Here is a 13,389-nt window from a genome sequence, read left to right as displayed (position 1 = left end):
TGCCAAAGCACTCTAAAACCAGGCAGCATGTCACTTTCTGTTTCTACCTATGTGTTTTTTATGCGTGTCTCGAGGGTTTTCTCCCGTCTCGCTCTTCACATGTCTATCTTTCTCCACCCAGCGTAACAACACCAGCCGTAGAAACAGGCACACAGACATCAGAGACTGTTGACTTGTGACTGTCATTCCAAGCAGCCATTTCTGATGTAAGTGGGGGGAAATCAAAGGTTATCATCTGTCAGTGAACGCATTAAGAACCATCTCATTTCCTGCTCTTTGTACCACTTTCACATTCAAGGCGGGCTTCCTTTCAATTAGGCTTCATGAATACAGCGACTTCCCACTGGTGAGACCTTGGATTGAAACATGATTTATCTGGTATTCTGCTTTTTGGAATTACAATACGAGTATTTTATTCATAAGACAGCTTGTGTGCTACAGATACTTTCAAGGGAACAACAACCTTTTCCTGTATCATCGCCAGCATTGGGAAATGTTGCCTTTAAAAGTAACTTGTCACATTACAAGATTGCAACATCGACACCCCATATTTAATTGAAAAAAGCACTAAGACAACATATCAAACACTGAAACTGAGAGATTTCATTGTTTTTTAAAGTTATATCCTCATTCAGAATTCGATGCCTGCAACACATTTTAAAAAAAGTCACATTTGCCTCTCTGTTGCATCACCTTCTTTTAACACGCTCTCAGTCAACAACTGAGGAGACCAATTACTGTAATTTTGAAAGTGGAATGTTTTCCCATTTTTACTTGATGTACAATTTCAACTGCTCAACAGTTCAGGGTCTCCTTTGTCATATTATGTTTCATAATATGCCGACTCAGCCTCTGGGAGGCTCTTTTTATACCCAGTCACCACCTGGTGAAGCTGTTGCCAGTTAACCTAATTAGCCGTGAGTTGTTCCACCAGGTGTTTTCTTTTAGCCTTTCACAACTTTTCCAGCCTCTTGTTGCCCCTGTCCCAACTTTTTTGAAACGTCTTGCTGGCATCAAATTCTAAATGAGGATATTTTCTTGAAAACAATGACATTTGTCAGTTTCAGCACTTGATATGTTGTCTTTGTGCAATTTCCAATTAAATATGGGGTTTCAGTGTTTTGCAAACCATCTCATTCTGTTTTACTTCAGTGTGCTATGAAATAGAATGACAAAAACCCCAAAGGCAAAAGTCAAGAGGTTTGCTTCACACTGCCTTGTTTAATCCACAATCTTATCCAACTTTGACTGTGGCCTGACAGTTTTCTTCATTGTCTCTCATAAAATGATTAATACCTTCTGTCTTTTGGACTCATACATCATGGCAGGGCCAGTGTGCCTGTGTTTAACTAATAGGCTCTGTGTCCTCAAGCAGCCACCGATGGCACGGGTTATGACAAACTGCATCAACAAGACATTCATTACCCTCAACATCCTAGCAACCAAATCACAATTACCGCGATCCATGAGTGAGCATCCAGCCCCGCTGCCACACTCTTATTCCTTGCACACCATGTAGCCAATGCATAAATTAGCCTTCTTTTGTCACACTGGGGGGTTGGCGGGTTGAGAATTAGCTCCGTTTGTTTTGTTTGTGATGAGACAGGGTGCACTGATGGCAGATGACTGCAAAACTTCTTCACTGATAAATCAATAGAAACCACTTTCACTTTCTGCATGCATCTGTACACATGAACACTTAATCCCCAGACGCGCAAACATAAATGTGTTTGTGAGTGCATTTTACACATATATGCCCGTATATGTATGTATGTGTGTGTGTGTGTGCAGATAGTTGTCTTGACTGACTAATGTACTTGGCCTGCGCTGTACTAGGACTCTATTGTTGCACTGTGTCCTCCCCACAGTCATTAGATCGCCATTAATCTCACATCTGCCATTAAAACAACAGCCAGTGAGCTAGGCTGAACAATACAGTAGCCCTTCCTCCAGCCCCTCAACACATACTAGCAATGAGTTTGAATTAGGCTCTCGGGGGTCACCGATTAGACCCTCATAATTCATTGAGACGGCTGAGTTCACAATGAGGTTATGTGTTACCCCTCTATGTGGGAAAGCTGAGCAACACATTCTCCAGCATGTTTGGTGCTGCATTTAGAACAAGACTAGTGATATTCCATATTTCTCATATTGTCAACAAATCCAATTTAAAGAGTAAAACTAACAAATAGAGATGTTAGTGGTTAATCATTATTATCATATTTGAAGATCCGATTCAGATTTTACTGCCCTTGTTTTCGTCGTTTTGGGGCAAAGTCACTGCAGCGCTGTGGGTAAAGTGTATGGACACACTAGGAGAAGTCTAACATGAAAGTGACACAACATGCAAACACCTGTGAAGAGGCAGACAATGACAGCAGGCTGACTGAGACTTTATGTCAGTTGGAAATTAGCATGTTTCATTGCTTGAAACATTTTGTATATTCATAACTATGGAACAAAAAAACATTGCCAAGTTCCTAATCTTTTTTAGAAATCATAAAATTAAGTCAGGACCCTCCAGGAAGAACTGTTGGACACTGGACCCAAAATCCTTTAGGAGTGAGATAATGATCATCTTAAATGTAAAACTGATAAATTCAGTACACATCCTCATTTAATGCAGTGAATCTTTGTTATTCACATGAGCACTGATTTGGTTGAGGGCAAAAAGAGCCAGGATCCAGATACAGGGGCATAATTAGCAAAACATGCTAAGGCTTGGAAAGTGAAAACATTTTACTGCAGAGCAGGAAAATAAAACATTTATGTGCTGCTTTTTGCATAAAATTAAATTGTTTTTTTTAAAAAGAAGCCTAGAGTGTGAACTTCCCTTCTCTTCCCTCCTCCCACCAAACCTTTGCCTTTTTCATTTTAAAGTGATGCATGTTTATGCTCACTGGAAGCACCTAAACCATTAGCATTATTCATAACACGACGCTTCCTCAGTCTGCCCTTTGGTGGGGAAGAAAAACGACTTCACACTCCACTAACTGTGAGCGGGCGAGAAGAGCTCTTCCTCTGATGAAAAATACCTTCATCCAAAAACATGGTTGGTTAGTTAAGTGAGAGGCACACAGTGGTGCAATTTACCCCTCATTCAACCCACCTCAATCAAGACCTCGACTGTAAGTCTAAATATGACTGAGTGAATGGATAATCACATCCGCCACTAACGTACTATCAGCCGGGTGATAATGACTGACTGTGTCTGGGTAATTTTTCAGACTGTATCTCAGATTGACTCTTTAAATCAAACCATTGTTTCTCAAAATAGGTCACGGGCCTAATTTGTGTGAGTCTCCATGTAACAAGGCCACGAAGCATGGTATAATTATGATGACTGATTAAGAATGTATGCATTCAGGATGATAGGATTTATTTGTAACTTCTCTTTTTGAAGGGAAATAATCAACCCTATAGCCAGCCAACACTGATATTGGACATTTTTTTGGACAAAGTCCTGGCTTTATTCAGTGACTGTATAATCAATAGTGGATGGAGCCACCATGACATCACCCACTGGTTTGTGGATTACCATTTTGAAGCCTCAAGTTTGGCTCGAGTCCTGATCTGTCCTGATTGGATCTGACTGAGGACCGGTGGACACGGTGTGGTACAGACTTGTCAATCACAAGGCAGCCAGGCCCTGCAGCATAGCCTGCTTTATTCTGTATTTTATTCAAAGTGGGACCATAATTTATAAAATGAGCATTATGCTGCATTGAAGAAGTCTTGAAACTATCCATTGAGACCATAAAGCAAAGAGGAAATTGTATATAAAGAGAATCCAGAAACGCCAATGAAATCCCCAAATTCTGGGCAATTTTACTTTGAGAAACATTATTTTTAAATTGTTGCACTATTTCCCACTGCAGTCTGTCACAGAGTGGTGAACCCCTCCTCATCTTTGCTGCAGATGTTGCACCAGGTGTTTTCTTTTCACATTTCACAACTTTTCCAGGCTTTTATTGCCACTGCCAACTTTCTGAAATGTGTCGCTAAAGTGAAGTAAAGTGAATTTTTTCAGAGATGTCGCTTTGCACTTTAAGGGAAAGCACCCTTCTCACCCCTACGAGTGGTGTTAGAAGATAAGAGGATGAGCAGAAGATACCCCTTGACCAGCATTTGTAAAATGTTCTCAATCAACAGAGAAGCATGTAATTCTTTAATTGATTTCGCAAGCTTCTCAGTGACCAAAAAGTCGAGTTAATCGGCTTGTAATATGCAGTTTTGCCCCTTGGTCAGAGCAAGATTGTGTTATGTTATGTTATTTCCCAAATCTAACAAACAAAACCGCACCACAGAAGAAGCAGTCTCCTCAAATTAACAACAGCAACAACAAAGAGCCATCCACAGCGCTTTGGCCACTCTCCATCCTGAGGGCATTTCCCATATCAACACAAGGCTTATGGTTACTCCCCGCTCTATATGTAATCACCCCCCACCCCCACCCCCTTACTGTGCAGATGGTTTAGTGTTATTCTATCTGTAACTGGACTCGATGCCAGGCTCTGAGTGGGCCTAATGACTCCTGAACCCAAGTTGGTTAAGTGGGAATCCAACACCAGTGCACTGCTGTAACCTAATCTCCTTTTAGACCACCTGGACCCAGGATCCACCCTGTGGGTTCGAAACGTATTTGGCATTGACATCACAACTTTGCATTTGCATTTTTAAGCATTTAGCGAACAGCTTTATCAAGACACACAGTGTATGCAGATTTATTTAGCTTGAACAATGTTGTAGAGGCCATGATGGCCATCACTGAAAACATTATCACTGGCATTACAAGCACCCAGCTGTAAATGTTCACGACTCAGAGCCAGGGTTCTTTGAAAATAGTTATAACAAACACTCCTGTCTCCCCCCAAATAATTATGCATGATGGAGAAATTCTTGGCAAAGAGAAAAAAAGAGCAGGGAAGCAGGAGGTTTTCTTTTTATAGTATAACTGACATTTGGTCTCAGATGAGAATTGCACCTTCGCTGCCAAAGAACTGAACCAAAGATCTGACTGAGAAAAATTGTATGCTAATATGAAAGACGTTAGGGGTTTTTATGTCTCAGAACTTGTGTTATTAGCATTTTTCCCCCTGCTACGGCTAAATATCCAGGGGAAATTTTTTTGAGCATATTTTCTGTGTATGTGTGCATTTTTGTAGCAGCAAAATGCTTGCAACATATCCATAACGGCTCCAGATGGTTCGCCCTAACATCTGTCTAACCTGACAAAACATAGCCTGCAGCGTGCAGCCATAAGGTGCATTATTGGGTTATTCTGGCACAAGGTTGGCTTCAAACCCTATAACAGTCACTGGCTGACAGCATACACACTGAGACAAGGCAAAATTAGTGTCTCTCTCCAGCACATGAATGACAGTTGCTGTGTCCTCCATCACTATATTTTTCTTTCCAGGGTTTTTGTAACACGCAGAGAAAATCTGTGGCATCTCAGAGGGCGGGTCATGCCGTAGTGTATTAATGAGTTGGATAGACAGACAGTGACAAACGGGCAGAAAGACAGACAGGGGCAGCGGAATGGAACGGACTTGAAACTGTCTGGCAACTGATAAGTGATGGGAGGAGGAGGTGGGAGAGTCTCTCTGTTTTGGAAAAGGCGAGGTTAAGAAGGGGAAAAAAAATCAGAAGAATGAGGGGATTTAAAGGACTTATTGATGGAACACGCCTCGTCTTCACTCGCTCTGGTTCTCTCCCCTCATGCTTTGCTACTGTACTACCTTCCCTTATTTCCTTTCTTCCTCACACCTTTTTTCCTCCTCTACCTTTCCATCTTCCCCTCTGCCCCCATCCTTCACCCTCTTCCCACCTCCTATCGTGTTGGCCAGGCCACTTGGCCAATTGGTGAGTATGGTAATCAGCTAGAGGCTGATAACAACTGATAAGTCCTCTTGTTGGCTGCTAAGAGCTTGAATGACATTTTTACACAGTCGTAAAAAGGAAAACAAGCCGTAAAGCTGATGAATGGGTGGACCCTGTGTGATTTTCCTTCTGTGTGCTACATGAATGTCCACAGTATGTGCAAATAGGCATAGCTACCTCTTAACGTTGCTGTGTGCTTGTGTGTGCGTGCATCATGCGGCAACCTTTGCCTTGTCTGAAGGGGAGACAGGAGGTGGGGTGAGGAGTGTCACTCTGCCCACAGAAAGGGCTTTCATCCTGGGCTTATCAGAGCCAACACAGGGGGGAGATCATTGGCTGTTGGAGCGAAATGGCGACTGTTGCTGTTTCCCCCCCCCCTTCACATCAGACCAGTCTTCCTCTGACTGTGTGAACCCCCCCGACCCCTCACGCCACCTCCAACATACACACACATGCACAAACAGCAAGAAAGTGCTTTGTGTGTGCGTGCATGTGCATATGATTGCATACAGCCACATGCACAAAGAAAGACACATTTGGGCATGGCCATCACTAGAAAATGACAAGCTCTCTCCCTTAAATGCACACTGCCAAGAAACACACACACATACACACAAATTCATTTACAGTAGAATCAAAAATAACAAATCAATCAATTCCACTTGTTTCCAGTTTTCTAATGGCAAGCAAACACACACAACAACACCAGGGTGCTGTTTCCCGTCTTAACCTGGCATTAACCTGATGCTGAATAATCACCCATTTCCTTTTTCCACTTTTGGCCGGCAACCAGAAGACGTGCTACCCACAGTGCCAGTGACGAGGCCATATGCACCCCTAAATCATGTGGTGTTATCGCCATGCTGTGCTCCAACGAGCAACTGTAACCATGATGGAAGACACCAGATGATCTCTGTTCCGGAGCAGAGTTCATTTCCATAATGCTAGATTAACATTTTTTGGGGGTGAAAAAGCATTTCCTAAGTTTATTAGCTTCGAAAGTGTCATCATTACTTTTTTTGCAGTCATTTCTTATTTCTAAACTGTTGCTTTCATATTTTGGAATGAACGTATGGTGCCGTACAGTAAAATAAGACAGATCACCGGATTTTTAAATGCAGACACAGAAGTAGGCTGTGAGAAAAATGAGAAGATTTAGACATTGAATGATGCACTGCTGGGACAGCAGTTTTATTCCAAAAGAGACAGTTCTGTTTTCTGACATGCAACTGCCGAGTGTGCGTGTTTGTGTGTATGTGGGTGAGGGAGACTTGTCAAGTGGAATTACACTCCCAGGTGAAAAGGTCAAGCTCACTGACCCGCACAGACAGGAAGACAACTTGTTTGGTCAAAAAATGCACGAAAAAATGGAAAGGTCACTTCATTCAATACTTTCTGAAAAAGCTCAAAATCCCATCAGAGAGACAGAGAGAGAGAAAAGAAAGCAGCGAGATCAGGGCCAGTGTTGTGCCTCTCTGATCAGTGGACAGCTGATGAATCAGGTGATGCCTCTCTTCATCCCCTGTTGGTCATCTGCTGCACATTTTATGACCCAAACACATCATTCTGAGGTGAGATCTGGGAGCAGAAGATTGTTTTAATCACCCATTCCCCAAATCCCAGACTTCTCCGTCATGCATGCTCACTCTTGGATCACAGGAATATTTTACTGTAGTTGCATGATGACTGCAGTCAGGTGATTTTTTTTCCATTTCCACTTCATTTTCTGCTTTGCACGTCTCTCCACTGGTTGAGGAAACCTTCCCAGCCGGTGTAACCGATAGCGCCGACATATTTCACATCCCTATCTGGATGAAGTCATGGTTGAGGTCTGAGGTGGCCATATGGAGGTGACGGCTGTGAGGGTCTGACCACAGCTTCCCCTGCTCTGTGTGGCACTCTCTGGACACCATAGGCGGTGGCGGGATGAGGGGGTGTTTGTCTAGCCCCCTCCATGCTGTCTAACAGGCTGGACATGTGGCACAGCATCTGTCTCCCTAGGACAGGCCCACACCAAAGATCGGCTTGGGTCAAGTAAATGTATATCTATATGATCTAAAAGTAACATGAAACATCTACCTAAATACACTTGCCACTGGTAATTGGCAGCTTTGTTGCGCTAAAATAGCCTCTCTGTTGAATCAGTGCATTTATGTTTGAAGGAAAAAATCCTCATGATGTCAGTCCTGGTTGATTTGGCACTTGGTTACTGGAGGTAATGGCAAATGCATTTTAATAATCAGTTTATATTAAATGAAGCCACGCCTCACAGTTCACATCCAGTGCCCCCATCCAAAGCTAACGCAGGAAACAGTGTGTCCTGTCCTGCATGTCGTAAGGCTGAAAGAAGGGTGTGGAGATTGTGTTTGTGCAGTGGACTGGAGTTTGCGCTCCATTACATTACCTAATTGCAATTCATGTTTGCCTTAGTATAAAGTATGATCTTTCCCTAACAATTCATTGAACGCTTGGGAAAATGTGTCTTGAGAGGTAAGAAATGCAGTAGAAGAAGAGCATCTTGTGTATCTGTGATCTTTAAAGACGACTTAAGAAGACAGCAAACAGTAATACTCATTAATACAGACCACATGATCAGATATTATGTCAGTGGATTGACATAATGAATACTTCAAGGGTTAAATTTGAAAGATTATATAAACTATTTTATCCCTTCGTCCAATAGAGAACTTAGTAGAAGCCACTCAATGAAATGAACCAGATCTGACAACACACTCGCTCCTTAAACACTACTACTAGTTAGCAGGTATGCAGGGGAGGATTTCACACAGGGGCTGTTGTATTCTGTTTACAGACTGTATAGTATTGTTGTGTTAATGAAATAATGCTGAATATGGTACAACTAAAAGAAAAAGCATGTGTCCTGTGAGGCTCTGGAGGCCAGATGCTGTGGGACAATTTAACACAGCCACAAGCAAAATACATGGAATAGCAATTGCCACAGCCTGAATGGAGCCCTGCGGTGAGAGTGTGCAGAGGTGCATTCACACAAAATCACAAATGAAACGTTGAATGTAAATGGTCTGACCAGAGTCATAAATCTCTCAGTGGCCGCTGGGCAGCTGGGATCGGGCAGCCAACTGTCAGAACAGTGCAGCTGTGTGAACAGAGATAGCCACTGTGGTGGAGGAGACACTGAGGCAGGCCTGCAGGCTGAGAACTGGAATTGGTCTCTGAAATGTTAGTTTTCAAAATGAAAGGTGCTAAACAGGTCTGTTCCAAACACTGTATATCCATCCTTCGCCTCAGCCCTCCTTTTGCAAGTATATAGGAGAACCTACAGTGGCCACGAAACTCACAAAAAATGTGAAAGGCTGGTTGGTTAATTTTGGACTACTGTAGAAACATCGCGGTGCAACATGGTGGACTCCTAAGATCTGTCTCAGATCTCTGTTGAAAACACAATTCTCATTTTCAGGTGATTATACACTGATGAAAACACAATTATGAATATTCCAATTAATTTCTGCCATATTCTGCCAATTGATCCCCCAAAATTTTTGTACACTGATGAACTTTAATACCTCCTCTGTCAAAGTGAAACTCGATGTGAAAGATTTTAATCGATCGATCGAATCAATTCCATTGGAATTAACTGATTTTGCCACAAATTGGACGAGACAACGGTCTGTCAGTTTGATGAAGTTTCTCCTTCTTTTGATCACAAGAGAAACAAACGCGAAGCAAGAAGAATGCCACCAACAACAAGCTGCGATTCTCAAATGTTTCATTCTTCTAATGAGAAATCACATTGGTCAGGACTCACTGGCCAAGACACAAGGAAGTGAGAGACACACAAGAGGAACCACTGAAGTCTTTAGGGACAACTGAGAGAGTCACAGTTCACCCAAAGCTGCAGTCCAGTGCCATTGTGCTCATGTTTCATCCCTACTTTAGTACAGTATCAGCATCCTTGGCTTTTCCACTGGTATAATGAGCAGGTGGTGTCCTATTGTGTAGCACTGTTGGAAGTACAGCAGAACAAAAACACTTTAAGAATCTGCAATGTTGTGTGTGTGCCAGAGTAAAATCAGAGAGGGGAGAAGCAGATTGCTGAGAGGGAGGAAGACAGAGGGGAGGAGAGTCTAATGAAGGTTATAGAGAAGGAGAAAGTCGGAAAGAGAAGAAATGAGTCTGGGATGATAAAAGAGAAAAGAGACAGAAGGATTGTTGAGGAGTCTCCCTGGATTTGCAGAATCCCCTCAGCCTCCAGTTTTGGGACAAAGTCACACTGACACACTTACTGCCTGGTGAGCTCTCTTTCTTCCTCTCTTTCTTTCTCTTTCTCGCTGTCTTTCGCACTGGTAATGAGAACTGTCGGTGTTCACCGACTGTCGCATACACACCACGGTGTTTAACAGTATGTGGGTGTGCTCACTCACACACACACACACACACACACACACACACACACACACACACACACAATATTCTTGGACGTCTGCCACAGCACCAGGACACCTACAGTGTGATGCGGAAATAAGAAGAAGCCATAAGGGTCGTTTTTATGTTAGTTCCAGCCAATCTCCTTGAAAACACCACTCTTTATGATACAATCATACATCTGCTGTTTTGTTATGAAAATGAAAATTGCCTGAGATACAGCCATATTCTAGCCTTAGATGCTTTTGGTTGTCATATGTGAATGTTTATTGTAAGATAAACCAGTAAACGCATCCATTATGTGCAATCTGCATGTATTTCTGGCTTTCAAACTTAAAGTGGCTTGACATTTTAGGTAACATTCTCACTCTCTTTATTGCTCAGTTAGATGGAAAAATATGAAGCCATCACCACTGGCCAGTTAACTACGTCAACATAAAAGAGTGGAAACAAGAGGGAAAGGTAAACAGCAAATTTGACAAACATGATGGTGAACTTTAAAAGTACTGATATATTAGATTTTGTTATACTTTGACAAAGCCAGGCTAGCTGTTTCCCTCTGTTTTCAGTCTTTGTGCTAAGCTAAGCTAACCAGCTGCTGGTTCTTGCCACATTTTACTGTACAGACATAACAGTAGAGTTGATTTTCTTAAACTTTTGCCAAGAAATCAGTCATTATAGTGCAGTCTGCATTTTTTAATACATGCCTTTAGATAGCTAATTAACTGCTCAGCGGGTAACATAATTATCCCTTTGTTCTAGTCAGTTTATTCAGCTCACCTCAACAATACAAACGGAGCCATGACCTTCTAGGGTTTCCTGTAACTGACATGGCTAATTTCTCCATCCGGGCAGAAAACATAGACATACACTGTCTCATTAAAGCATGGGGGCATTTAGTCAGAGAGCGTAATGAGCTTCAGTTCAGTGTGAATCTCGTTCATGAAAGCAGCATCAAGCAGCGATGGAAGGTTAGGTGGGGATAATGTATTTTAATGTATTACAGTTTACAGAGCCCATAACAAGAAAACAGGCACTTTCAACACAAAATAACCAACAACACCCTTACTGTCTTTATTATTGGAGCACCATGAATAGACAAACTTCTGACATGACTGCACACTTTGGACGGGGGTATACGATAACAGTAGACAAAACTTCAGCAGAGCCGCTCAGTCTCATTATGCGTTACATATCCAGTTTCCCTGCTGTCTGTAACCGTGTAAGATACTAAATGATGAATGGATCCTCGCTGCTGCTGCTGCTAGCCTCCTATTCGCCCATACTCGACTCAACAATAGAGAAAAACCAGCACACGTGTTTCCCCACAATCAGCTCTGCACATATAACCATATCACTGCTGTAAAAACCATGTACATACACCTCACATGTTTACCTTCCTCTGTGCCTCAATTAAGCTGATGTTCACATTCACAGAGGAAACCTTTTAAGATATAAATGTCAGTTTTCAAAATGCAATCAGAGGGAAGCAACACATCATCTTCCTCTATTTCTCAAAGAATGGCATTTGGTGGTGTTTTTCAGTAGATTCCCACTTGCTGACACTTCCTATCTAATCAACACATTCCAGCCAAGCCCAGCACAAGATGACAAGTTGTACATTCACAGTGTTTTACTGCTCATAATTACAATATGATTGTTTGTGGAGGTAATAACAACAGTGCATGGCTTTTTGTCAGTCAAAAAACATACCTAAAATGACTAAAAGTAGGTCTTATGTTTCATTTCTGCCCATATATCGTGGAAATTCTATGAACAAAAGGGCCAAAGGTCAATAAACCCATTCAACACATAATATAGATCGGATTCTCACATGACAGCAGGCATGTGAAAACCGTCCTATCAGGTCAGAAGAATAAAAAAAACATCCAAGTCCGGTTCTGCCAAACAACAGAGAAGAAAACAGCAGAACACATTTGCTGGTTGTTCTTTGAACTGTGCTGCTTCTAGACAGTCACAGGCAGAGGAGATGTGATGAATTCCCCTGGAGCCAGCACGGGAAAAAGAGCTGAACTTGTCCTCACATCTCCTGCTGCTGAGGAGAAATAACTAGCTACACTCACTTTGATGGAGAGAGGAATACACACACACACACACACACACACACACACACACACACTGGCTCTCTGCCTGGCTGCTTGGAAGTAACTCATTTTTTCTATGTTTCTCTCATGTCCCTTTCCATTTTTCTCCTGGTTTCTCCACACTCAACCCGTCTGCTGTCTTTCTCAAAAGACTTTCAGCTCCCTCTTGTTCTCACTTTTACCTTTCTTGCTCATCACTCCTTTTCACACCAATTAATTCCTGCTCTCATTATCCTCACTGCCTCTGCTGTCATTAAGTTCATCACGCTGATGGTTCCCACATCAAACCTCCTCCCTCTCCTTTAAGTCTCACTTACCTGTGCAATCTCATACAGCAGTTTGTAGTGTTCCTCCCGTTTCTGCAAGGTGCACAAATTGCAGCCCATTCTAGTTGTCAGGGAAACAGTGCCGAGTGCCCGCTGGAGTGTGTGTGCTGTCTGCGGTGTGTGTGAGCTCCCCCTGGGGCGAAACACACTCGGGCTCCTCTTCCTTGGCTCCCCCACACCTCCTTCTCATCCGTGTATCCTCAGAGATCCCCTCTATTCGCTCCGAGCGCAGAAAACACACACATACACGTGCACCAGCTCACTGCTATAGCAGAGGATGTGGATGTAGTTCCCTCAGTGTGTGTGTTTGTGGGGAGTGTATCAGTGGCAGGATGAGTAAAAACACCTTGCCTCTCTTTCCCTGTTGCCTGTCACTCCTTCCACTGATTCTCACTTGCATGCCTACATACACCCTCTCCACCACCTCCTCATCTCAGTGTGAGCACACACTCGTAAGCACGCACACTTTTGGCTCATGGAGACACACCTCCTCCTGTGGCAGGCTGCCTACACATGCCTGCTCCTACTCCGGCTCATGAATAGATGGAGTTCTCATTGGCTGTTTAAGGAAAAGGGGGCTGGGAGAAGAGGGAGGGGACTGGTCTTATCTTGGGCAGATTCACTATCTGAACATCAGTGTTGTTGCTTGCAGGCGGAGTGAAGGACATGCTGCA

General features: G+C 42.9%; 1 protein-coding gene across 1 annotated transcript in view; it reads right to left on the bottom strand.

Annotated features, from left to right (window-relative positions):
- Positions 1 to 13,159, bottom strand: part of pdzrn4 (PDZ domain containing ring finger 4) — a 34,318-nt gene extending 21,159 nt beyond the window's left edge. The window contains exon 1 of the mRNA XM_076722310.1: positions 12,707 to 13,159. Coding sequence (XP_076578425.1) covers positions 12,707 to 12,775 — 69 coding nt within the window. The 5' untranslated portion in view covers positions 12,776 to 13,159. The remainder of the gene's footprint in view (positions 1 to 12,706) is intronic.
- Positions 13,160 to 13,389: the final 230 nt, after the last annotated feature.

This window comes from Chaetodon auriga, chromosome 22 (genome assembly GCF_051107435.1).
Source record: "Chaetodon auriga isolate fChaAug3 chromosome 22, fChaAug3.hap1, whole genome shotgun sequence".
NCBI classification, from domain to species: Eukaryota; Metazoa; Chordata; class Actinopteri; order Chaetodontiformes; family Chaetodontidae; genus Chaetodon; species Chaetodon auriga.
Note: the sequence above shows the minus strand (reverse complement) of the source record. Positions and strands in the feature narration are given on the sequence as shown.